This window comes from Idiotropiscis lumnitzeri, chromosome 4 (assembly GCF_059441095.1).
Source record: "Idiotropiscis lumnitzeri isolate Australia: NSW breed Sydney's pygmy pipehorse chromosome 4, RoL_Ilum_1.0, whole genome shotgun sequence".
NCBI lineage: Eukaryota > Metazoa > Chordata > Actinopteri > Syngnathiformes > Syngnathidae > Idiotropiscis > Idiotropiscis lumnitzeri.
Genome location: NC_142394.1, coordinates 12889450 through 12915552, shown reverse-complemented (window position 1 = coordinate 12915552; position 26103 = coordinate 12889450). Strand labels below are relative to the sequence as shown.

The 26103-nt window shown below is 40.1% G+C and overlaps 1 protein-coding gene across 9 annotated transcripts; it reads left to right on the top strand.

The window, feature by feature from the left end:
- Positions 1-374: 374 nt before the first annotated feature.
- On the top strand, positions 375-25918 carry ctbp1l (C-terminal binding protein 1-like). 9 transcript variants are annotated; one of them, XM_088292879.1, is made up of 12 exons: positions 375-409; positions 496-571; positions 2531-2578; positions 3884-4019; positions 16790-16944; positions 17081-17225; positions 17314-17520; positions 17686-17900; positions 18268-18398; positions 18481-18608; positions 20188-20305; positions 21837-25918. In XM_088292879.1, exons 4-12 carry the CDS (start codon positions 3959-3961, stop codon positions 22021-22023), a joined length of 1347 nt encoding a protein of 448 aa, XP_088149005.1. In that variant the 5' UTR covers positions 375-409; positions 496-571; positions 2531-2578; positions 3884-3958; the 3' UTR covers positions 22024-25918. The 9 variants fall into 9 exon arrangements, with proteins under 9 accessions (XP_088149005.1, XP_088149013.1, XP_088149008.1 ...); XM_088292887.1 differs by lacking the exon at positions 3884-4019 and having other exon boundaries at positions 392-409; XM_088292882.1 differs by lacking the exon at positions 375-409 and having other exon boundaries at positions 472-571.
- The last annotated feature ends 185 nt before the right edge of the window (positions 25919-26103 follow it).

Below are 26103 nucleotides of genomic sequence, written 5' to 3'. Positions count from 1 at the left end.
CTTACATGACGAATGAGTTCTGGCTTGCGTCAGCCTAAACACAAAAAGATATTAACGATAATAATGGTTATTATTATTATTTCTATCTGCTCCACATATAGTAAGGTAGGACGCAGTTTTTTTTTTGTTGTCAATGATAACCAATGTTAAGAGCGAATTTTGCAGTTTTTTGAGTAGTTCACAACGTTGGCAAAGCCAAGGAAAGAAACAAATGATACTTTGCCGAATAAATTGCAGTCTGCACTTTTTTAAATTGCATCCGAACTAAAAGTTTTCTTTACCAAAGTATGTGTACTTTTACTTAAGTACAGATTGTGAGTACTTTTGCCACCTATGTAGGTGACTGAACATTAGGCATAAGATGCGATCACAAAAGTTCTAGTAGAAGGCAACCGTTCCGCCATGAAAGGTGAGGGCGCTCCTTCCAGACCACCGCCTCTCTTTCTCACACTAACGCTACCCCCCACTAAACACAGTACTTCCTCTTTTGTGCAGTTTCATGGCGATCGGGAGAGAGGGAACCGCCGACGCACGCACACTGTCTCAGCACTCTCCAAAGAGTTTCTTCGGGGTAAATAACTAGCATTTTCCCCCCAAGATTCAAACACCGGCTACCGCTGGAGTCCTACTCGAATTCAGTCATGTGCGCAAAGCTCAATATGTCTTCAAGAAATGTTGCTTTTTAGTTTAATCTCCCCCTCAACCGTAGCGCCACTCGCTGAAAACAAATCGAGCGAAATGGGCTCCCTCCTCGCATCCCCACGCACAGCGGCACGTTCGTTCACGGCCACAGCCACTCAGCCAGCTAGCTAGCTCGCACTGTTGATCACGTATGTAGTTATGTAAATAGATTCCGATCGTTATTTTTCGCTTCTCTACTGTAGCCACGCAAGCTTTCATGCCGCATTCGTCGGAAGTCGGTGCGGTTTGGTATTTCCCATTCAAATATCTACTTAGCGCCTCGAAATGTTTGTGTTTGTGCTAGCTAGCCGTTATGCTATGTCGTTAGCGCTAGTTCAGAGAGCTGTGAATACGGCGCGTATTTATTCAGGGTGAATATAGATGACATATTTTAGGACCCGCTTAAAATTAAACCCACGCGACTTAAGAAAATAATGTTGACCATTCATTGTATTGTTCCAATTTATCGAAGTCTGGGAGGTGTTCGAGCTAGTGTTCTCGGCTAATTGGTTAACGGTAACTTGTCTGCTAAAAAGGGAACTTTGTCACCGCGGTATCTTAAATCTTGGTTAAATTCGTTTAAATTCTCCCGATGCTATATTTCACGTCCAATAATTTTACGAGAAACTTGTGTGAAAGTTTCAAATGACCTGAATGATCTGTCTGATTTATGATAAGCTAACTTAGCACCTAACTCCACATACATAAACTACTACACAATGCGCTTGTTATCGCCGATAACTGCAAATTGCTAAAAGGTGCAATTTGTTGACTATCACGATTAAACCAGTTTGTAGGTATTTTTGCAAAATCGCTGAATAATTGATTTACATGAAATAAACATTATTAGGCATCATCTTGTAAAGTCGATTCCAGTTACAAGCGTCAAATGTTTAAAAAGTTCCGAGGCAACAGGGATCGAGATTTGTCACTTTTTTAAAATTAGATTTTCAAACTTACCTAACTTTTTTAAGTCTTTATTTTATTTTCAAAATATTGATATTACTGGAAAGCTTGCTAAGCACATATTTAGACAATGTGTAATAATGATGATATTAAAGTAGTTATAGAATGGCAAGGGCCCAGGTTTTCCCCAAAAAATCTACAAAAGAGCAAAGAGTCCAACACAGTTTACAGATGGTGGTTAGGTAGTGTGTGGTTTAATTTGGCACTCAAACATTCAGAGACAAATTAAGAGTTGAGAATGAACAAATGCTCCATAAGTTGTTTAAGTACATGTTGAGCGATATAGCACAGTTTGTAGTTGATAAAATTCATGAAATTGTCACCAGAGATTAAAAAAAAGATGTCAGTAGTGCGCGGGTTAAGTAACATCTTAAGTGACTTGGCCAGTTTTGAGTTAAAAAAAAAAAGTATGCGCAGATTGACTAATTTACATCTGGTTTGGCAGAAGCATAGAAAAAAATCTGATGAGCTTGAGGGTTTTAAAAATGGACTTGCTCACCTTGAAATTTTTGAGGGATGTTTCTCAACTCCAAATATGGGAATAATTTGGAATGTTTTATTTCTGATTATTATAATGCATGTTCTTGCTCTTTTGAGAAATTCCATAGTTGTGTTTAAGACAAGCACAACGGTGCTTCAAGGAAACACTACTAATAGCTCATCATTGGCAGATGGGCGCATAACTACATACTTAAACCTACAACACAAAGTGCATGATATATTGGTGTGATTGATTGACTGTCATCATTACTCCATAACCTAATTTTCTTAAATGTTGGGTCTCTGCTATTTGTACATGACATGCTATTGCTAGACTGGCCAAGCACATGCAGTGGTGCCAGAAGCATGTCAATCTAAAGTCTATGTTCCACTTTGTTTACAGTACAAACTACTTTGACAACTGAACTGTCACAACAGACACTGCTTTTCGGTGAGTGCTGTCAATATCCCTTTACTTCTTTATTTTAATTTAGCAATTGCACTTGATCGCTCATGAATGTGCAGCTGAGTTAATTTCTGTTTTTTAAATGTGATCACAAATTTAGTTCATGCCAAATTATATCCAAAGAAAGGAAGTGAACAACAACTGAATGAAGTTAACTTGAAGGCTGCAATTTTACAATAATGTCCTATACCATATTTCTTTGTTTTGATTTTTTTAAGAGATTGCATTTTAAAAGTTAGTTTATAAGAATAAAAATTGCAATAATTAATTTCAAATATTGCATGAAAAAAATGTTATGTGTCGTGAATAAATAGCATGTTATGTGAACTTATTTTGCATATCTGCATCACAGTTCTGAGGTTTGATGTTTGAATCTCAGCTGCGACCTTCTTGTGTGGAGCTGGCATGTTCTCCCAATGGTTGCCGTGGGTACTTTGGCTTCCACCCACATTGCAAAAACATACATGTTAGATTAATTGATGACTCCAAATTGCCCATAGATGTGAATGTGATTGTGCGTTTGAGTGTGAGTTTGTGTCCTGCATTGTCTGTGGTTTGGCTTGAGCGCTACCATGAGCCTAATGAAGATAAACCGCAAAGTACACGGATGGTTAGATGGACATTTTTAAAATTGGAGGAAGACAATTTGATGAGAATAAATGAAATGAAATCTTTTGTCAAGTTTGTTCAATCACAAGCTAGAAGTGCATTTTGTTTTGGGGGCGGGTAAACAAATAACGTGATGAAACCTATGTTGCAGTTATAGCTGGCTTCGTGGTGATTCTGATCAATTTCAGGCATGTGCATTCGTGCACATGACCACAAATAATAAATACCGCATCATCTTGAAAAATAAAAAGTAGCATTGGCTGATGCCACACGAGTGCATTTAAAATTCAAATGTTTTCATCTTCCTTCAGAGAAAGTTAAGTTGAAGTATGAAAGAAGTTGTCTCTGCTCAATTAGTACTCTGACACACCAGACACTTGAATCAAGCTTCTAAATCTGACTGCATCGCTCTGTGAAAACGGGCAGGGAAAAGATGCTAATCAATGTTGCAACTTGAATTTTGAGTAATGGCACACTTTCATTTTTTAGTTAGGACTGTCAAAATACTTATTCCTGATAGTTTTACATTTTTGTTCCCTTTCTCCCTAATATGCCCTCATCTAAAAACGTTTTTAAGTTGTTTAAAAATATTCATCCGTTTAAAATCACATTCTAGTTAGACAAATTAGTTCTTATTTACCGGTAGTGTCAAATTTGAGCTCTTATGGCTTTTGTTTGCAGGTCAACGGGAGTAGAGATCTTTACAAGGCTTTTTTTATTGGTTCTACTGTGTTCAACATCTAGACTTCTCGGTCTATGGCTCTGATGGACAAACACAAACAGGTTAAGCGCCAGAGGCTCGACCGCATTTGTGAGGGTGAGTTTGTAATTCATTTGTCATGGTATTGTTGCAAACCGTTAATCAATGTAATCATCAACCCTAGTCCTTTTAGAAGTTCTTTATTAATATTTATGCTCTTTACAAAGATGATAATGGAGATTTTTTTTATTGATATTTAAGGCTAATAATTTCTTTACATACTTAAAAAAATCTGGATATTGCAGTGTGTATGGGCACATGAGGTACTAAAAAGACTAAACACAAGAATTCAATTAAAATTTTGCATTTACAGAACATAACACGGTAGTTTTGATCGAATATAAAATAAAAAATAGAGCAAACTTAAGATTGAACCCAAAGTGTGCACTCACAGGCCACACACAGCATTAGGTACATCTTTACACTCCAGTGCCGACTTCAATCCTTCAATACAATGTTGTCATCTCCGAATATACTTAGCATTTCAGATTAAATAAAACGAGAGTAAAATTCCCCGTTAATTGACCCCTCCCACTCTCTTATGAAATATGAAATACCTACATAAATAGTTAAAATCATGAATGATTAATGGATTTTCACTCTAAAAAAGATAAATATAATTTAAAACTCATCTTACTTCACTCTTAAAAAATGGCTTACAAATGATTAGACTTGCACTGTACTTGCCCATTGCTTTTATATCCGACAAGGACAAGGGTAACTTCCACGAACTAGCTGGGCTAAACTTAGCTTCTCCCCAACATACAAAGATCTTCCTCTCAGTCAAGCTGTCATTTCAACAATACTTCCTACCAATTATTATTTTTCTTTATCAAGGGTTTTTCCTACATAAAGCGCTCCAACATTCATTGAGGTTTTTAGCAAATAGTTGGAAATGGGTTCCTCAGAAAGAAATGCTTATCTGAAAATTGAAATACCAACCCGAGGTAGGGGTTCACACTGCTGAATTTGATTGGATTTGTGTTGTTTTTTTCCTTAATATTAGACTCTAGGAAAAGTTTGGAATACTAATCTAGGAATAATTACGGGCTGCAGTTGCTTATTTTGATGGTTCAATTCACATGTGAGATTGAAACAAGTTGTTTGAGATGTGCTAAACTACTTTTAGGATGCCCTAAAGCAAGGCACCAACCCCACCCCGAGCACGAGAAATGCACCACTGTTTTTACTCTGGAACCTTCTCCTTTCACTTATGTGATTGGCTTCTCTGTGTGGTTTGCAACATAAATTATATACAGCTGAGTACAAATATTATTTCCTCATGATGATTTCTAATCCCTATTATAAGTTAAATACACTTGAAACAACAGAAGAATATTTTTACTGACATTTGTTGAATTAAAGTGAAGTCACGAGCACACAACCAAGTTTTTTTATAGCGTGTAGTTGAAAGTTGATGATGATGGAGATGAGGCGTGAATGGCGATCTTAAAATGGAAGGAATATTGTGGGAGCGTCTCTGGAGATGGATGAGAAGGAGAGTGCAGGGTGAAGGGTCGTGGCCGCAGCCGTGGGGAAACGGGCCAGCTGTCTCTTTAAAAAACGACAACGGCCCCAAACCGCCCTCAGGCCTCTGCTATATGCTAATGAGGTTAGTGCTGGTTGGCTGGCCCTCAATGGAGCTGCCTGTGATTGGACAACAGAGGTTGGGGGGGGAGGCAGGGCGTGGATGACAGCTGAGAGAGAGCTAGGGAGGGAGAGAGAAAAGCAATAGAGGGGAGAGCGAGGCGAGAGAGGAAGAAGGGCTGACAGACTTCATAATGCAAGGTTAGCTCTTGTGCTCATGCGTTTCGATATTTCAGCTTGTGTTTTGTCAAATCTGAGACCTATTCTGCTGTTGGGAGCGGTGACGTCTATGGTTTTGGGTGCGGTGCTGTGCTGAAGGCGTGTGTGTCGCTCAGTGCGCGTTTGTGTTGTCGCAGCCGTTAAGAAGGAACTGAATAACAGTGTGTGTGCATGCGCGCGCGCCCGTCTGGGTGGAGTACCGTTTCTTACTGCATTATCATCATCTGCTGCCCCTCCCCCCGCACCTCTCACTCCTCCAACTGCAGCCAGAGGGAGCATGCAGAAGAGGGGAGGGGAGAGAGAATGAATGAATCACTGAATGAAATGTATTGTGCGCGGCCATGCTTGCATTTTGTCGGCCCCGCTATGCCAGTGTCATTTACTCAAATTACCCTGTGTGTAGGCCTGCCTGTGTATTTCCCCAGCAACTTGTTCTGAGGCCGCCTTTGTCAGGAAGCCTTTTCAGTTACTCTTTGTCCTCCCAGCGTGTAAGAAGTAAGCCTGTTTGTATTCTCGACCCATCTGTAATACAGTTCAGTCTTCACTTCAAAATGGAAAGCCCTTGTTGTACTACTGCTGTGTGCTTTCGCTTCCTTTATGTTTATAAAGGTCACACATCACAGGAAGCGGAGACAAATATTTGTTTTTCACCCTTTACTACTAGATGTCTTCCTTCTGTGCACTCTTGCCCCTTGTCCAAGTAAATGTTGTAGCTTGCCACACTGCCCCTCCTCCCCCGCAGCCCCCCTCACACACACACAGACACCTGTCACGCAGCGGGATCAAGATGGTGTGCAGTCGACCCAAAGCAAGAACAAAATTTGTGTTTGCTGTCAGAAAAGTCCAATTCAGTACTGCTTTGAGGGGTGACGTTCATGTCCTTTGGTTTGTAATTTCTGAATTTGTTGGTGTGATGCTGTTGTTGATGTCTCATGAAAGTGGGGAAGATAGAGTCTGGAGAAAAATATGGATGAGCAATTCTCCAACATTGGAGAATTTAGGTCATGACTCAGACTTTGTCATGACACGAACCCCCTTTCTGTCTCCTTTCTGAGACCCTGCTGATTTCTACACCCCTCCCCCCTCTTCCCCAGCCCCCGCACTCCCAGTCACCTCTTCCCATCCCCTCTCTCCTCTCAGGCGAGGTCCCCGTACATACAGTAAGTCAAGTTCTTGGACTTAATAACTGGGTGTATGAAATGGTTCACCTCTGATGTCAGACATTATGGTCAACCGCTGATTTGTTGATGGAAATCCAAATAAAATAACCTTTAACTGTCTTCCACTATTAAGTTGTAAAAGTCTTCAAGTGCCAGCAAAGTGAAAATAAATGTTCTCTAAATTTGAGACACCACAGACGTACTGTTCATAACGGTTACAAATTTAATTTATAAAAATAAATAAATAAAAGGAGGCTTTAAAATCATGACAAATGAAGCTGTTCTCATTGCTCTGAAACACTGTGGGCGTGTCCGCTGAATGTGCTGAAAACCCGTCCCCCTCGGGTGTTAACTGTCCGCTACAATAAATGAATGACTCTTCACCTAGTCTTTTAATACCTATACGTAACTATATGTTTGAGCTAAATTGACCACTTCACCACAAATCCCTTGTCCATAGGCTGTGATGTCAAAGGACGAAAAAAAAAAATTCTTCTTGCGCTGTTTATCCATCATTGGCATCGTCTATAATGCAAGGCTGTTATCTGACAACCAGAGATATCCTTCCGGGGCTTAAGGTGGGAGGCCTTATGTTGGCGGGGGTTTCACCTCTGTGTTCATCCATCCATCCCTAATCTGAGTTGCTTCTCCTCACGAGGGTCGCGGGCGTGCTGGAGCCTATCCCAGCTGTCTGCGGGGAGTAGGCAGGGTAAACCCTGGACTGTTTGCCAGCCAATCGCAGCATTCATGATCATCCTATTGCAAATCGCCCTTGTGTTTGAGAAGTCTGAAAATGATTTCATTCTTGTAAATAAATAATAATTTAATAAATCTTCTGTTTGTATATTAATTCAAATGAAGCGTCATTTTTAATTCAGATAACCGACTCTAAATGTTAATGTAATCACACCAAATAGCCATCCCCGCATGTTGTCACGAGGTAGAAGTTCCACCTACATACAATACATTCATTCAATCACAGATGCCAGAAGCGTCCGCATTGAATGAATGTGGAAGCATGGCCTTTCTTGACAGACATGCTGAACTTTTACCAAACATGTATTATTTGCTGGTGATAGCGTGAGCAACACAATCCAAAAATTGATCAAAAGGAATTTGTTGCGAATTGATCTATAGTATGACGTGACGTCTCACGTTATCTTTTAATTTTTTTGATGTGCAGAAGAAAAGTTTCCCTGAATTTGTATGCTAATGAATTAGAAATGAAACAGACATAAAAAGTTCAATCATATTCTCTCCATATTATTATGGAAGAAGACTTTTTAAGAGGAGGTGCTGTTTTCCTCTTCCCCTTTTTGCCCTCCTCAGGTAAAGTTAATGAGCAATAGTTGATCATGTTTTTAGGAATTCTATTTCTTTATAATGTGGTTTCAGTTGTTTCTATATTGCATTGTATTGAATTTTAACCACACTGGTTAAAAGAAATTATACCTTACTTTTATTTTCAGGCTGGAACGGATTTATTTTATTTCCATTCATTTCAATGGGATGCATTGCCTCCATTTATGAATAGTTTCAAGTTACAAACAGCCTCACTGAACCAATTAAGTTTACAACCCATTTGACGTTGGACTTGCAAAGGAAAAACAAAATGTACATGTGGATGTAATTTTTTGTCACTTGTGAATGAGCTGAGGTCTCAAGAGGTCGTGTAAGTGTCATATGAATGTCATTTGTGGTGGAGGTCCATCTATATAGTAATAAGTTTTGCATGAAAGTCGAATTATGTCATAAAAAAGCAAAACGCCAGAACCCTTTAGATTTTTAAAGGTTGCACTGGTTTTTTGTTGTTGTTTTTTTTTTTTCATATTCCTAAACAGCCTGAGTTTGATATATACTTAAACACATTTTGCCAGTTTACACATTATGTAACGCATTGTTAGTAATCATGGATAGGACACATAAAATTTCTGTTCCCTGCAGGAATAATGAACATACAATTCTCCATCAATAATGAATCGTAAATGGAGCGCTTTGCAGTAATATGTTACTGAGGGCCTTTGTCTATCACGGGATGTGTTCCAGACCCATCCGCAATAAGTGAAGATCCATCTTATAGAGAGCATGTAAAAACACGCACTTTAAACAAATATAACTTATTGAAACAGACTTTTTAAGAACTTGTTAGCGCTGTTTCACACTCCCGCCTGCACTTTGGTTTAATACAATTCAAAGCGTGCTTGCTTGAAGCCGCTCATATAATTTTCAGTTGAAATTTACTGTAAAATTCCCCTAATACAAAAGGCTATAAACTTAATACATTTAAGTAACATACACTTACAATTTCATAATATTTTCTACAAAAAACAATTCAGAGCTTTTATTTATTTTGAGAAGGTTTATAGTTAGCCAAAACCAGTTTTAAACAAGCAGGTGATAATGTTATGTTCAAACACAAATCAATTTATATATTTTTCATACAGATAACACGGTGTTCCTCTTCATACTTAACTGTCCTAATGCCATCAAACGGTTTTACAAATATTTCACTTTTTCTGAACAACCAGCTGACATAGCATATCCTGTTTGAGATATAAAATTGCTCACATCTACAATTATAAACAAAAAATCCACAATACAACCTCCATAGGTGCACATCAACAAAAAATATAAAATGCTATAACTTATCCGTAGTTGTGTTTCGTGACTTAGAAGTGAGTGGTCAACCACATCATTCAGTACAGCAAAATTCAGATATAATAATTAAATTTAATGGATTTTTTTTTGTATCTGTAGTCTGCAAGAATGGTCATGTCCACAAACATTTTATATCATTAGCTTGGTTTTGAGGCTGAGGACCTTTACTCCATCAAAGGTTATGCTTGGAAGTTGTTCTTGAGCGTTGTGGGATACAAGCAGATGAGGGCGAAGATTAATCCCATAAACAGAATGCATACCTTGGTTTGGTATCCAAACACAGTCAGTGTGCAGTTATCCCCAATCACAGGACAAGACACGCTTCTGCTGGGTACTCCTCAGCTTGCTGGGTCACAAGCGCCTTTATGGTTTGCCTTACGTGGTCCTCACATTCATCCCATGTGTAAAAATTAAACAAATGCATAGAGATTTTTTTTTTAAGTCTGATATGAGGGTGTCATTTAAAGGGTACCCCTGACGGCCAATTACGAGGTATTGATGGGGAAACTGAGCGAGATTTAAGTGTCATAAAGATCCGTTATTCCCATCTTTGTGTCTAGTCTTGTATCCGCATGGTTAATTTTAAAGCAAGGCGCCATGTTGGGAACGGATGTGTCGTGACGTCTTGGACAGGGTCTTCCCTTGCATCCACCAGTTGCAGGAGCTGGACTCGTTCCTCAAATTCACAGTCACTGTTTATTAACCATTTAACCACTGAATCCTGAATCAGTTTGAATGGATTAAAAATTGAGGGCTGTCAACTTGGACAAACCAAAAGGGTCCTATAGCACCAAGCAAATGACTGTAGGGTGGATAACATGATCGATGTATCAGCCCATAATGCGTTTGAACATTATTTTTTTGTATGAAAAACAAGTGAATTATCCTAATTGAACCATTACCTTGAAGTGGTAAGGAACACCATTGCACTAAATATGGATAGAATAGTTAGTAGTCGAGTTAGTAATATAATATTAACTACGCTTGTTTGGATTATTTTGGTTTTTGGACAGCTTTTGGTTCATTAAACATGCACTGGGTCAAATTGACCCGGGAACATCATTGCTTTTCCTGAGAAATGAACAGGAGGGTTAATAATATTTTGATTGGGACTTTTTTCCTGGCACTGGATATGTGAGTTTCATTGTATCTTTTATTTATTTATTTTTTTAGTTATTATTGTGTGTGTTTTATACAAAAATTCACATTCTGACCCCCTCAAAAAAAAAGCTCACAAATTGACAAAGTAGTGTAAGCAAGATGCGTGGAAAGAACAATGCTTTTCCATCAACCCTTTTGTGTTTGCCTGTGTATTGCCACTGCTAATTTTCTACGTCGCCGCTTGTTCCAGCACCAGCACTTGTCTCCAATTTGTTCGGACGCATGACAAACTCCAATCAACTGCCACTTTATATACGTGCATGAGATAAAGCAATATGTAAAACCGTAATCTTACCTTACCTTCAGTACACTGTTTTGAAAGCAGGCAGTCGACAGCAGCCTTGAAGAATTCAAATTCCGCCCACACTTGCACTGATTGGCTGACTTGTTGCATGGCTTTGAGGTATCTATCTAAAATAATCAAGTACATTTTACGTGATATTAATAGATTATATTTACCTCCGCCCAAAATCGTTTTTTTACCGTGCATAGTTTCAGCAAGGTTCCTGAAGCCCAAGTGAAAAGGTCATTGCGAAGTATTGGCTGACATTTTTCGGGATTCACACGGGTTGGGAGTCGACTTTGCCTTTAATTACAGGATTGGGACACTACACGATAAAAAATTCACAGGAGCATGGTTATAAAGTACAGGGCTCAGTCAACACCATTATGTTGGCAAATGCAGCCAACATTCCAGTGTGTCCGGGAAGAAATTTAATCCAGTCTCACTAGCACGAGTGCAAATTTTAATACTCATGCAGGTACTTGCTAGGGAGGAAATACAGTGCTCCAACTCTGTCTGTCAGACTGTGCCCGTGTGACGCACAAAATGTCAAATATGAACTATTGAATATTTTACACTCCCATAAGGTTTAAATAACAAACAATGCATTTTTGGCTGCCTAAACCCCAAGACTTTTGTTAAGTCGTGGATATAATTACCAATAGTAGTGTGTAAAAAAAAAAAAAAATGTTAAAGATGTATATATATTTTTTCAATTGAACAAAAGTTGTAATTGGAATCAGTTTAGTATTTTGTGGGACTAATACAAAAAAACGAATTAGAAGTTAAGCTGTCAGGTACGATTTCACTGCTTTTCACTGATGTTTTAATTTTTTGCCATGGTATCGTTTCATGTTTTTGTCTCCTTTTAAAGTTATACAAAATATTTTCTTTTTTGTCAGCCGTTGCTTGTTGAAAACAAAGTTCTTATTACACCAAATGTTATGCAAATACATCTTGAAACAACGTCAATCTTTACCTTGCATGAAACTACAGTATGTCAATTGAGATGACTATCCATCAGTAAATTGGCCATGCTGTACTATGATAAGAAAGGATGCGACAAAATCATGTGCTGGTATGACCATCTGATGAAGTAGCACCAGTGCAACCAGTGCAAAAGTTAGTGTAGACCCCTTCACTAGGGATAAAACATTTTGTAAAAAAAATAGTGAGGGTACATGAGGAGGAAAATACGAATAAACCTTCTCCTCCGACGTGAGCAATACGGGATGGGAGCCATTTTCACCAGAACAGGATGGGATCAGATAATTTAATGTCATTTTATTTTTATTATTTATTTTTATTACTATGGGGCTCCCTCAAGCGCAAAGCTGCCGGGGTGTGACAGCGAACAGCTAGAAGTATGACCGTGAATCCCTGACAAATGATTGACACATCATCGGTGGCTCCTTCTGTCTCTGATTGTCTTTTCCTCAAGTGTGGTGGTTTCTTAAAAAAAAAGAAGCAAATTCGACGTAAAATGTGTATTTTTTTATAGTTCTTAATCCTAATGTAATTCTATCCGTTTTGAACAAATATATCAGATTTTAATAACAGCAAACTCCCACACCAAAATGTTTAACCAAATCTTAGAAATTAATCTAACATTTAATGTGAAACGTCATTCACCGAATTGACAAATGGAAATAATCATGGATGTTACTAAACTTAAAAACAACAATTATGAAATGTTTATGAACTGCACAGAGAAAACTTTTCAACCAAAGCATATTGCAACAATACTCTAGAGCAGAGGTATTCAATTAAAAGTCACTGGGGTCCACGACGAAAATTTCTTCCAATTAAAAGGTCCGAACCAAAGTCCAACTTCCCGAAATGTCTAGCCTATGGTCACATTTTTATATAGTTTCAATATTTAGTCATTTTCAACAGAGCACACTTATATACTAAATATTTAGCAATGTTCCCATTAAACACCTTTGCCAGTCAAACAAATATAAGGCGTTTATTTCACATTCAAGAAAATGTGGCTCCAGGAATTTAAGGGTGCCACTTCCAGAAAAAAGTTCACATCTTTTACCTTTTTTTTTTTTTTTTTAAATCAAAGAGTTATCAGCCTAAAAAAAAAACCGGAAAGCCTAATTATCCAAGTAAACCAGGTCAACATGTTCAGTACACAATCAATAAAAATGGCTGTCCTCATGAAAAACTAATTCAAAATGAGCTTTGACTCCACCTTTTCTTTTGAATATTTTTAACTTCTCTTCATGAGAAAAATGAGTTTGTGACTGCCCTGCCAGTGACTTAAATCTGTGTTGGAACGGAGTCAGGGCCATTGGGGATTTGGTAGATTATTTCACACATCTGGGCTTTGTGTTTTCCTCTAAATAATGTTTGTGCAACCACATTTAAGCACTCCTTCACAACTTCCCCATCACTTGAACGTTTTTTTATGTTTCCCCAAAATCCATGATACTTTTACTGAATATTCGTTTGCATGCCGCTGGGCTGTAAACGAAAATGTAAAAATCTGTTGTACTGCACTCGAAGTTGGATGTTTTTGCCTGCGCTCACCTCAAACGTCAGCGGATAACTGCACAAAAGGGCGGTGCTTTGTTTCGTAGTGGCGCTTCGCAATGTTGCGACGGTTTCGGAGCATATGATGCACACTGGTTTTGAATTGGCTGCAGCCAGAACGAAACTAAATTTCTCCGTCCATTCATTTAAAACAACACGCATCGACCTCGCTAACTTTTTAGCAAGGCATACTGTCAGCAGCACTCTCTTCCGGTCTGCTGCGCAATTGGCAGTGTATTGTAACCAAAAGATTTGATTGGCTTAAATCAGTGACGCCTTTTCCGTATTTACTGGAATTGCAGCGCCAACGTTTGTGAATGCGCCCTGAAAAAAAATCATCATAGATTGGCCATGAGTCCGGTCCGAAATCCGGACCGCGGTCCGCCATTTGGTGATGCCTGCTATAGAGGCATATATTCTTTCTGTTCTGTGGGAACAAAGGCAGTTACTGGAGCTTGGGCATTGGGTACCTTCTCTGTCTCGTCCTATTGCTTAACTACGCTTTATCTCTTCCAACAGACCTTAGTACTCCCTGACATGTTGCTGCAGAACATAGTACGTACTACACTGAGGGCTTGAAACTTGCAACTTTACATTCCAGCTGTGGGGTCAAGTGCCCTCTGAAATGGCCATTCTTAATGAGTTGTGCCTCCCATATCTTAAACTCTCAACGTAGTAAAGAAATATTGCTTCCTGGTAGGGCTGGGCTATAAACCGAAAATTTACCGTGAGCGAAATTTATTACAATGACCGAAATCATTTTGCCCATGTCGGTAAATTCGCTATTTAAAAAAAAAAAAAAAGAAAAGCCTTTTCTGCCTGCGGCAATGTTCATGCCCCTTTAAGCCCGCTACAGGGCCTCTAGTCACGTGACTCCACCCGTCTGAACGAGAAAGAAAACAGACGTCTCTGTCGTAGCTGGCGATTCAAATCCAGAAGCTTTTTCACCACCCACAACACAACCATGCTGTGCTGAACGTTCAAAGTGAGAAGCAAGGTTCGACAAGTGACAACAGCCCATTAACGGAGGCGACACCATACGAGAGAACGTCTCAGAGGTGGACGCGATAGCCTAGCACATAGCTAAAGATAAAGCTCCTCTAGTTCAAGTGGCGCGCACAGGATTTAAACGCTTCATGAAAGCCGTATTTCCCGATATGGACTACATCGGGCCGGGAGCTTAGACATGTCAAGCATTTTGCATCTACATGCGACTTGTGGTCGGGTCGCAACATGGATCCCTGATTGAGCCTGACTGTGCATTACATAGACGACGAGTGGCGACTGCGCACCAGAGTACTCGAGACGGCACATTTTCCCCGAAGATGCACACTTATTTTTTTATTTATTTGTCTTGCATTGACATTTTCTTTAATTTTATTTAGCATTTTTTTATTTGACATTATTTACATCATGAGAGCATCTTGGCGCAATCTATTTGCAGAAAAAGATTTTGCAAGAGGTACCCTTTTTCTTTGTGACGTTGTTCAAGTCACGCAAAGCAAGCTATTTGGAATGTTTATACAAATGATTTTTGTACTTTTCATTGAAAGTAATGTGTACCAGTTGGTCAATAAAAAAAACAGTCAATATGCATTTCCTGTATTTATTTAGATTTTAGTCCACGGGGGAATTTATCGTGCATTTATTGTTATCGAGGTAAAATTGCTCAATTTCTCGCGATATTGATTTGAGGTCATATCGCCCAGCCCTACTTCCTGGTTACAGAACAGGTTCTGTAGCAGTGAGTGGCAATTGTGCCATGGCAAATTGCTTTTGAGAACTTTTAGTTTAGTCAGTTTTTCTTTGGACCCAAATTAAAGTGCTCTCAAATTACTGCCTTGACTGTTAAGGTTATGTAATCAGTGTGAGTTGTTTCCATATCTGTATTCGCAGCATTACTTGCAAGCAAGGATTTGGTGGAATATTCCCAGACTTGGCAGAGGGTGAATCACGGACCAGTGACGAACCAACAAAAACATTTTAAGTGTTGACAGAGATCTTTCGTGGCTATCTGTTAATATCATTATAAAAAACATAATTCAGTTAAACTTATCATTTGAAAACTTGGCAGAGTATTACAATTAGTCAACCATTCCTTATAAAGTGAGCTATGTTGACATTGTTGATTATTGTAGTTACAGCACTGCATCTCAACTCACGATTGTTTATTTGTTTAACCTTATTTTACGCGAGTCAAGCACATTGACTGTATACCAATGAAAACCGTGCATTGTCATTTTTATCATACTGCAAAAGTATAACCACGCATAGCTGCTCCAGCGCCCTGTTTTGCAAATTACTCTTTTGGCTTATGTATACCGTGGATCTCCACACATTCGTAGTTCGCCATTTTCAATATCCGAAGTTGGAACCGATCCTTCCTTATTGGCAGGATTTCTCAAACATGCAACTACTTCTCCAGTCAACCAAACATCCACGGCAGAGATGGAAGGTTGTTGTTCTGCCTAAAAAAACAAAACAAATTACTACACTACCAGTCCGAGTCGCTCGGAGAATTAAAAATCTAACGGAAACACTTTAGTAGATTTCTGATTGACAGTCAGCATGAGGTAAGATCAGCAACAATCATGTTTGCTTCAACCATTTTGGCTCACGAAAGTTTTGTCAAACTATGACTAACCATAGCGTCAAAACCAGTTGAATCTGTAGCAGTTCAGTAGAATATTGCCAAACCTAGTGTCTTCGAACGTCAGTGTGTTGTGGATCCAGTGGTTTTAGGTCTGTAAACACCGAAGAGGTGCTAACTGTCCTGTGCTAACTGTCCTATGCAACCTCGGCCTACGAGGCGAGCGTTTCCTTTCAGGACAGAGTGCGCCTGAGTTTCAGCACCATCGATGTTACTCCTGTTCATTACTGTGCAGTCAAATGTTCATTGTTTGACATCAGTCTTCACTTCTCCAGTAACTTGTCATCAGAATTGCTGAAGTGTGTGCCCACGTTGCACATTGTGTATCTGCTGCTTAGCTGTCAGTTGTTTGCTGTGCTGTATTTTTAAGGATTCTATAATGTTTTAAGATGACTGAAATGGTAGTTGTGTTGTGGGGTCATAGTTTGTGCGGAACCGTTTTTCCCTTTAATTAACCTTTTCAGTTACTTTTTTTTAATTTTTATTATTCCATCGTGGGTCAGCGCAAATGTTCATGCAATCCCCATCCATTAATACATATATTTAATGGTTTTCTTTCTTGGCTCAGGTATCCGACCCCCGATCCTGAACGGGCCTATGCATCCGCGGCCCCTGGTGGCGCTGTTGGACGGGCGCGACTGCACTGTTGAAATGCCCATCCTCAAAGACGTTGCCACTGTGGCCTTTTGTGATGCCCAGTCTACACAAGAAATTCATGAGAAGGTAAAGGAGACGTTGAACAACAATTTACGATTCAAGAAATGTAAATCTTCAAGATGTTCAATGACATAATCATACTGGGTGTATTTATAAGTTTTCACCTTAAAAATGTAATTGGACGCATGTTTGTCCTTTGTAGGTGCTGAATGAGGCGGTGGCTGCCCTGCTTTATCACACCATCACTTTGTCGAGAGATGACTTGGAGAAATTTAAAGGCCTCAGAGTAATTGTCAGAATTGGGTCTGGCTTTGACAATGTTGATGTCAAAGCAGCCGCTGAGCTTGGTGAGACGATGCACCTGAAAATGAGCTTTGTCATTTGTCTAAATATCAGAATTATCCGTTCGTTAATTTGTCCCATCGCTCTGTGTAGGCATTGCAGTGTGTAACGTTCCAGCAACCTCTGTGGAGGAGACAGCCGACACTTCGCTATGTTTGATCCTCAACTTGTACAGACGAGTCACCTGGATGCACCAGGCTCTCCGGGAGGGAACCCGAGCCTCCAGTGTGGAGCAGATCCGAGAAGTGGCTGGTGGGGCTGCTCGTATTCGAGGAGAGACGCTGGGCATCATTGGCCTTGGTAAGTAGATTGCTGTTTTCCTTCCCAAAATATTTTAGTAAGAATAGTCGACCTGAGAGTGATTTAACACGCCAAGTTATATGGTTATTTGCATATCTGCTTTAGCTCATTTCAATATATATATACCTGGCATGCTCTCAAACCAATATCAATGCGGCCTTCCAGGGCGCGTTGGTCAAGCGGTGGCGCTGCGTGCCAAGGCTTTTGGTTTTGGCGTGATCTTCTATGACCCCTATTTGCCTGATGGCGTGGAACGCTCCCTGGGACTGCAGCGCATGGCCACCCTCCAGGACCTGCTCATCCACTCGGACTGCGTATCCCTGCACTGCAGCCTCAACGAGCATAACCACCACCTCATCAATGACTTCACCATCAAACAGGTGAGCTGGAAAAAACATGTGCTGTTTAAGGAGAAAAGTCAATTTATTGTGTGTGTCAGTCAATCGAGTATTGCAGAGAAACGAAATGCTTATGGGCAAATGTTTTGAGTTATTTTTAAAGTGTTTTTTAAAAGGATTTTTTGAACCACAATTCAGAAGCACTGTCTGATTTTCATTGGTTAATTTTATTTAGTTATTTTTTTCAAATTTATTGGGACTTTTGTCAGATTAAGTGGGTTTTTCTTTCAATAGCAGATTGCTACCAACAATTCTGTCCATGTGTGTATGCCAAGTTAATATTGTACGCATGACTGAGTGTGAAAATGAGCTGTTGTTTCACTGAAACATTTCTAACTCCTCAACACAGATGCGCCAGGGAGCTTTCCTGGTGAACACGTCAAGAGGTGGCCTAGTTGATGAGAAAGCACTGGCTCAGGCCCTAAAAGAAGGTCGGATACGAGGGGCTGCTTTGGATGTCCATGAAAGCGAACCCTTCAGGTAACCACCCCTCACCCTCAGACAATTGTGTGACATACAGTGCTTACTCGTCCCTTTATACCAACCTTCTGGTTCTTTACAGTTTTTCTACTGGACCCCTTAAAGACACCCCCAACTTGATCTGTACTCCACACACATCCTGGTACAGCGAGCAGGCCTCGGTGGAGGCTCGGGAGGAGGCAGCTCGGGAAGTGCGGCGTGCCATTACTGGTAAGTCAGTATCTCACTGTAACCGAGTATTTAAAAAAATAGATTTAGGCACATGTGATGCCCCCACTTACTGTAGAATCCCTCACTTTCCATATAAAGGATTCTAGAAAAGGCTGAGAAAACAAGTTGCCTTTAGCCATCTGCTGGGCAAGCAATCCGCCAAAGAAAACCCCAAACTTGTCTAAACATGTAATTCCCCTATGGTGGTATGTAATCCCTCATTTAGCAAAATGTCAAAATCTATTTCTTTAATATAGAAGCGGTGCTCTTACATAGTCTGTTCCAGTACCATACTGTGACTATGTGAGCATGCTTGTGTTGCAGAACTGCTCCCATCTTATTTCGACTTGAATATTGTGTTATTATATTTTGCAACGTTTTAGCCCATTCACTGTGAATACATTACATCGGACAGTTGCTGAATGACAGACACCTAGGGAACAATTAAGTATTCCTCTGTCATATTTTCATAACTTGCTGATGCCAGACTTGATAATAATTGTATTTTTAATGCACTTAACATTTCAAATAATTCTCAAAGTTCTAATTTGTCATTAAATGTCAGATGATTCTCTTGTTTGTCCATGTGTATTTCACAAATTGTTATTTTGAATGTCTAAAAAGTCTACATCTCCTTGTTCAAATGCCAGATTTTTGTGATAAATCGCTGAAGGCTTTTTCCAGCTGAAGATGTTTGGGGTCGGAATAAACGAAATGTGATAAAGACAGCACAATGCTTCCCTTGTGGGTATTGTGCAAGGACGGTGATGAGCAGTGTTCTGTTTTGTTTTTTGTTTTTTTTAATTTTTTTGCTTAACATTTTGACGTGTCAAATGGAATTGGGCTTGGATGTTTTTCTTTGTGAGATAAGGCTTCCTTCCTGACACGCTATCCCGTAGCCCAGGCACATGAAAAAGATAAAGTAGGTAGATTGTTGTCTCATGTACTTGCCAGAAATTCCTGCGGCTCTTTCATTGTTCCCTAGGCAGCTTCCTAGACCAGTTTTCTTCTCGTCTTTACACAATCTTATAATTTAGAGTCCCCTTCCAAAAGTGTTGGAATTACATGGTAAATTCCCTTTTGTTATATATAAATGCATTAGAGTATCAGATGAAAAAAATATCATCATTAAGCCCATAGACTGTATTTCTACCTCCGATCGAATCGCGCCACTCTAGAGAAATGTAGACATATATCAGATGTTTTTTTTTTTTTTAACTTAACCTCTCTAGAAGATTTTGTCTATCTGAATTGAGACAGAAACCTGGTTTACAATATATTTTATATCCGTTGTATGTGCTGTTTTGCACTGTGTACCACTTTTGGAATAGAATCAAACATTTCTTCAGTCAGAGTGGTATAATTTATTTATTAAGCACAAATTTTATACTTGATACCAATGTGTTGGCTTGAACTGTGTGACTATTGGCCTCCTTGGTTTTGTTGCCAATACAAGAATAAAGTGCTTGCTTTAAAAGGAGTCGTGAGATGGGTGCAGCATACTGGAGCAATCTGCATGGCTGGCACCGTAGTACATCCTGTCAAAATTCAGCCTGCAAATGTTGCTATTGTGTTCTAGGGCGTATCCCAGACAGCCTGAAGAACTGTGTGAATAAAGAGTATCTGATGGCAGCATCTCAGTGGCCCAGCATGGAGGCTGCCACTGTTCACCCTGAACTTAACGGAGCAACCTACAGGTGAGCGAGACAAGTGGCTGCGCAGGATTGGAATAGGGGCTTACAAATCACTATGAAGCTAAACAAGGGAATGGTTGGCCGTTTTGTTCTTTTCTTATTTTATTATTTGACATTATGTACAGGGGTCCTTGGTTTACGAAATTCCAGGCTACGGATTGATACCAAGCCCCAATACTAAACTGGCTCCTGACCCATGAATTTTTACAAACTGCATTACAGATAAGCTCTACCTTTAACGGTTTTGTTAACAGTCTTCGTGAAGTTATTCAAAACAATTTTCAATTAAATTAGGACATATGGATGTTATTTTGCACCTTCTACTGGTTTGATGTAATTTATAACTAACGATAAAATGATGTTCGTTTAAAGTGCATATTCACAATCAGAGGAGAGACATGTCGCCCCACAGCCTGGCCAGCTCGAGTGGCACTTGTCTGTTATCTCACTTACTTGACCGTGTACCCTCAATGGCGTGCCCTCTAACATGGCAGCTTTTGTACACGGGGCACAAATGCGACGTCATAGGAGAATGGTCTATTTAATAATGTACACTCGCACAGCGCAAGTTGGCGACCTTTACATTTGGTTAACTCTGTTGATACCAACGTAGCAGGTGAGCGTTTGACTCTAGACATGACTACAGGTAATTATTTTATGCTCAATGGAACCATTATGCTAGGTTTGAGTAGTTATGCCTGCAGACTAGGTAGGGACACTTGATCATTAAATTGTCAGAGCGAAAAATAAGCAACATAATAATACAGTTAAGGCACCCGATCTATGAGCAGTATCATTAAGAGTAGTAATATTGATCAAATCTTATCGTGACCAATCCCTACTTCAAATACACCCGGTTTCGAGCTGTGCACAATGAGAGCGGTTGTGCAGCGCATACGTCATAACACAGCAGAAAACGGCCACACTCCATTAACTGCAAAATGGTGCGTCACTTCAGTTAACAAATGTTTTTTTGCATAAATATTTACCGATAGAAATGCAACAGTGTTGTAAACCGAGGACCCCTTTAGTCACTGGTCACTGCACCGAGTAACATACTCGTTAGGTCGAATCCTCGTATCTCCAAAATCATAAATTTTGAGGAAAATGTTTGTTGAGCCATTAACATTGCATCATCGAAATGCGTAAGCCATTTTCTACACTTTTAAATAGCAGCAGGCTGTATGTGGCCTGTGCTCCATAAACTGTGTAGGTGTACCTTATGAAGTTTCAATGGCAGTAAATCGCTGGCATCAGGCTGAAACGGTCTACTGTATGTGACAAGTTTCACATTTTATATATACTACTGGTCAGTTCACACGTTATGGGTCTTATTTTTACAAATTATGGAGCAATTTCAATTATTTAACAATGTTTGTTCTTTTTGATGCTGCAATATTAATGATTAAACACCTGACGAAAGATATTTTGGAGGTACAAGGATTTTGCCCAGCACCAACGATAAAATATAGTGGACACAGTGGACGGAGGGGGTGCATTAAATCAAATATAATCTATTCAATCTCTGTTCCAGATTTCCTCCAGGTCTGATCAATGTTGCCGCGGCAGGGGGTCTCCCTGGAGCCGGAGCCGGGGTCGAAAGCCTGGTTTCGGGAAATCTGGCCCACGGCATAGCCCCCGTCTCTCACCCACCACACGCCCCTTCCCCGGGCCAGCCAAATAAGGCCGAAGGCGACAGAGACATCCCCTCCGACCAATAGCCCCCCTGACCACCCATACCCCCCACCCTGGCTCCCTCCTATTGCATAGACCCCCTGCTGCCGCCAGCACATTCCGATACCTCTGGAAAACCAGGCTTCAAACCCATCTTCCTCCCAGCATCAGACACATTTCGACACCCCCGAACACCACGATGACCTGATGTGACTCCACATGGTCTCATATGACCAGCCCAGGACCTCTCCCCTAAGCCCCCTCCACACACACCCACCCGCATCCATCCTCATTTCAGCGACCCCCCCCCCTCCAACTCACTCCCTTATGTCAGCAATAACTTTGTTCTCAAGGATTCAGTGATCGGATTGGTATTTTTCAGTAGTTGGCTGTTGTTTCAATGGAAAGTTGAGCCGATGTGACTTTAGGTGTTAATGTTTATAAAGAAAAAACATTTCTGACATCAAGGCTTTCCAGTTGGCTGCCTCCTCGACTGACTGACCAGTAGAGGTGCTCAGGCAGAAAGTGCCCCTTTGTCCATGAAAGGCTCGTGTTTCTGCTTTTGTCGTCTTTGCTTTTTCTCTCCCCCCACCCTCCATTTCCCATACAACGTAGTTGTGACGGTATCATGTGTACTTGAAGATAAACTAGACCCAATCGGGAAAAAAAGCCTCACCTGCCCACTTTTGAATTGCTGCGCGCATATTTAAAATCTCAACCCCAGTGTTCCAAATGCCCTCGGTCTCCCCAGATGTTGTCCAATTCAATCTCTATTCGCATTCACCCGCGGGCATGAACTTATGTCTCATGCCCAAAAGCTGCAACGCCAATACTCCATCATGCACTGCACGCATGTGGGGCCTCGCCAGCAGAGGGCGCCGCCCAACCACTGATTTCGGTCGGAGCAGAAAGACAGTCTCTGTTTAAACTATAGTGAAGCAACGACCCCACACTGGCCTAAGCAGGCCGCACATGCCACCTCCCCACACCCGCCAACATGACCCCCTGCCCCCGGCCCCATACATGCTTATGAACCCAGTATGCATCCTTCCTTTAAACGTTTGGGGACAGTAGAGTTCAATTCCTCAGTTGGAGCAAGGGAGACGTTATCTTTTGCATGCCAGCTTTGTTAACGACAGTGATGTATACAAGAATGCGCGTGCAGGTGTGTGTGCGTGTGTCCCTTCGCGCTGTTTTCTTCCCAAAGGAATAGTCCCTACGAGTAACTCTTTAACGCTGTCGCTCTGGTGTCAAGGAAACACCTTTCTAGTACCTCAGTAACAGATAATGAATGTACCGTGCATACCCTTTTATTTTTTTTGTACAGATTTTTCTAGATTCTTCTTACTGTTCTATACCAGAAGGGTTGTGATATTGTAGCAGTAATGATAAGATTAAAAAAGAAAAAAAAAATCCCCCGTGAAGAAACAAAGCGACACATAGGATCTCTCTCTCTCTATAGGTTACTGAATACTCAGGCTTCTAAACCAATGCTCGTCTTTTTGCCTTGACCTTGGCCCCTTTTTGTCCTCCATCTTACTTACTCTTAATGATTCATGAGGAACAAAGAAAGGTGGTTCTTGTGCTCTTGCTAGTTTTGGTTCACTAGCGCATTAGTATTAGATGCTTCATTTTTGTTCTTTTTTGCATCCCCTTTTGTCATTGCCCTGCTGCTCTGTTTGTTGTGCATGTGCGATAAATATATTTTTTAAGCAGATAAAGAAAAAAAAAAAATCTAATTAGTGGCTGCATCTCCCTCTGCTGAGTGTTTTTAGCCCCAGTTGCCATTTACCGTGTGTCATGGTCAGTTTCCAGTAATGTGCAGTTTTGCCCTCTGGATCACACCCTTCCCCCATCAGTCTACAAGTGACTTGGAGCATGTGATGCTTGGCTCCTTCGTCATGTGATGAGTATATATTTTTAAGAGGAATACCCCCACTCCCATTCCCCCATAGTTCCATTGATGAGTAATCTTAAATTTTGTTGTTGATGATGATTATATATATATATTTTTTTCCATTTCAGCCGTGCACTGTCATGTATACCAGTTAGTTTTAATGTAGATGACAATTTCTTTTTATGGGTAATTGCTGTCTGTGCTCTACATGTTGTGCTGAAAATTATGAAAATTCCCCCTCCTCCTGCTACCCTGACTCCACTTCCCATGTAATGTCTCCCTTCCCCCAGGCCTTACTATGTCCTATCTCACTGTAGCCGTTGTAGAAAGTCGCCATGGAACCACTCACTGCCTTAATACAGTTGACCACAGACATTGACCAGTAGAAATGAATGAGCCCAAAAAAACCCAAACAAAAACGGCAAAGCTCCCCAGTTGCACAGCAAGCTGAATTCTAAAAAGGTGTATTATGGTCACACTGAAAAGGAGACAAAAAATGTTAAATGTCAAGGAAAAGTCGTATTTTTAAAGGTGAATTGGCAATTTTCATATTACAAACACAACCCTTTTTGTTAGTTGTTGAAACTGTCATGACCTAACAGTTAGCCCGCTTTGAGTTTTCCCATGGGTGCATGACTGACTGATACGCAAGTCACACTATTAGCTCTAATTGGCTGTTTTTCTCATGCACGATGTTTACTTCCAAATCAAGTTAGGGGCACTATATGAGGCCAGAGACAACAACAAAAAAAGTTTAAAAATTTTGCAGATCATTTGTCTCATGGACTACACCACATCATAATGACAGTTTTAATAAATGTTTTGTTTTAATTGCAAACTGGGTAATAAAAAAAACTCAAGAACTCCACAAGTACTGAAATGAATTCATGAAACCTGAAACTGATGTTTTTTCTTTAGAGACTTTTAATAAGTAAAGATTATTATAAATAATAATATTTGTTGGAACACGTGATTATTGAACAAATACAATTTGTACAGGCACATTAAACTGTCCATGTGCCAAAATGTTGGCTTGCTTTGTGAAACTAACTTGAAAATGTCCATAATATTTCGACTTTTCCCAAAATGACATTTTTTTATGCCCTTCATATTATGGTATTTTTGTAACATTTATTCTCATGGTACCTTTTTTTTCCTCACCTGCCATGTGTGGCTCTAATACTCCTTTGGCGAATTCTACATCACCTTCGCAGCAATTGAACCTGGTGTTGAAAGTTTTTATTTTTGGATCAAAGACATCAAACATAAATAAATCCCCTGTACTTCTAAAGTCAAGCCAGCAGTGTGTTTGTGCTCTGGCTGACAGATAAGCACAGTGTGTGTCTTTGTGGTCACAAAGCTCCAACTGATATTTCACTCTTGGGTGTTAAGAATGCAGCCACCACCACCCTTCCTCCTCCTCCTCCTTCTGCTACTACTCGGGGCTTTAGAAGGGTCTTTCGCTCTGCTGCCAGAGCCCCCCAAAAGGGCTGGAGTGCTTGGGGCACAGCAGACACTGGTGTCATCTGTCCAAAAAAAAAAAACAAAAAGAGAATTGTTCACTTTTCTCTCTCAGGGTTGAAATGCACACATATCCTTTAGCAATTGTCCTCCCTCCGAATGTAGAACAGCCTCGTGTGTTTTTAGAAGCCGCGAACCTCTTCTCTTGTTCCATGCATCCCTTTTCCTACTCTCTTGTTTTCCTTTTGGCACTGACATCTAACCATCTAACGAGGAGTGAATGAACGCTTGAAAGTGACTGCGTGCGTGCGTTTGTGTGATGTTAAGATTGGGAAATGTATTTTTACATGTGAACATGTATTTTTTCCCTCCTCCTCCCTCTCACCCTCATTTGTGAACTGATTTTTCAACAGACTGCAAAAAATACAAAAATGAAAAAAAAAAATACATCTCTGTAACTAGGCTCTGAAGCTTTATTTTATTTTTGTTTACCTTTTTTTTTTATTAGAAACAATCATGTTTGTGATGGTAACTCCCAATGGTAAACTCCACACCGTATTTTAAATAAAAACTTAAAAATTAAACACTTGTTTACATGTTTAAGTTAACTATTCAAGGTTCTTGTTGTGTGCACGGTCTTTCCATCTCATTTGATCTGACCAGTCTGAGACTGCTCGCCAGTGTGTTGTCCCCGTGATTACACTTTGCTGCTTTAGGACACAGACTTGTGTTTACAGAGCTTGCGCTATAAACAAAATTGTTTACCACA

Coding starts and splice junctions, on each gene's coding strand:
- ctbp1l (XM_088292878.1), top strand. CDS start 899: ATGCCGCATTCGTCGGAAGTCG. Junction 2,579..16,789: donor ACAACAGACACTGCTTTTCG/GTGAGTGCTGTC, acceptor TTCTTGGCTCAG/GTATCCGACCCCCGATCCTG. Junction 18,399..18,480: donor CATGAAAGCGAACCCTTCAG/GTAACCACCCCT, acceptor GGTTCTTTACAG/TTTTTCTACTGGACCCCTTA.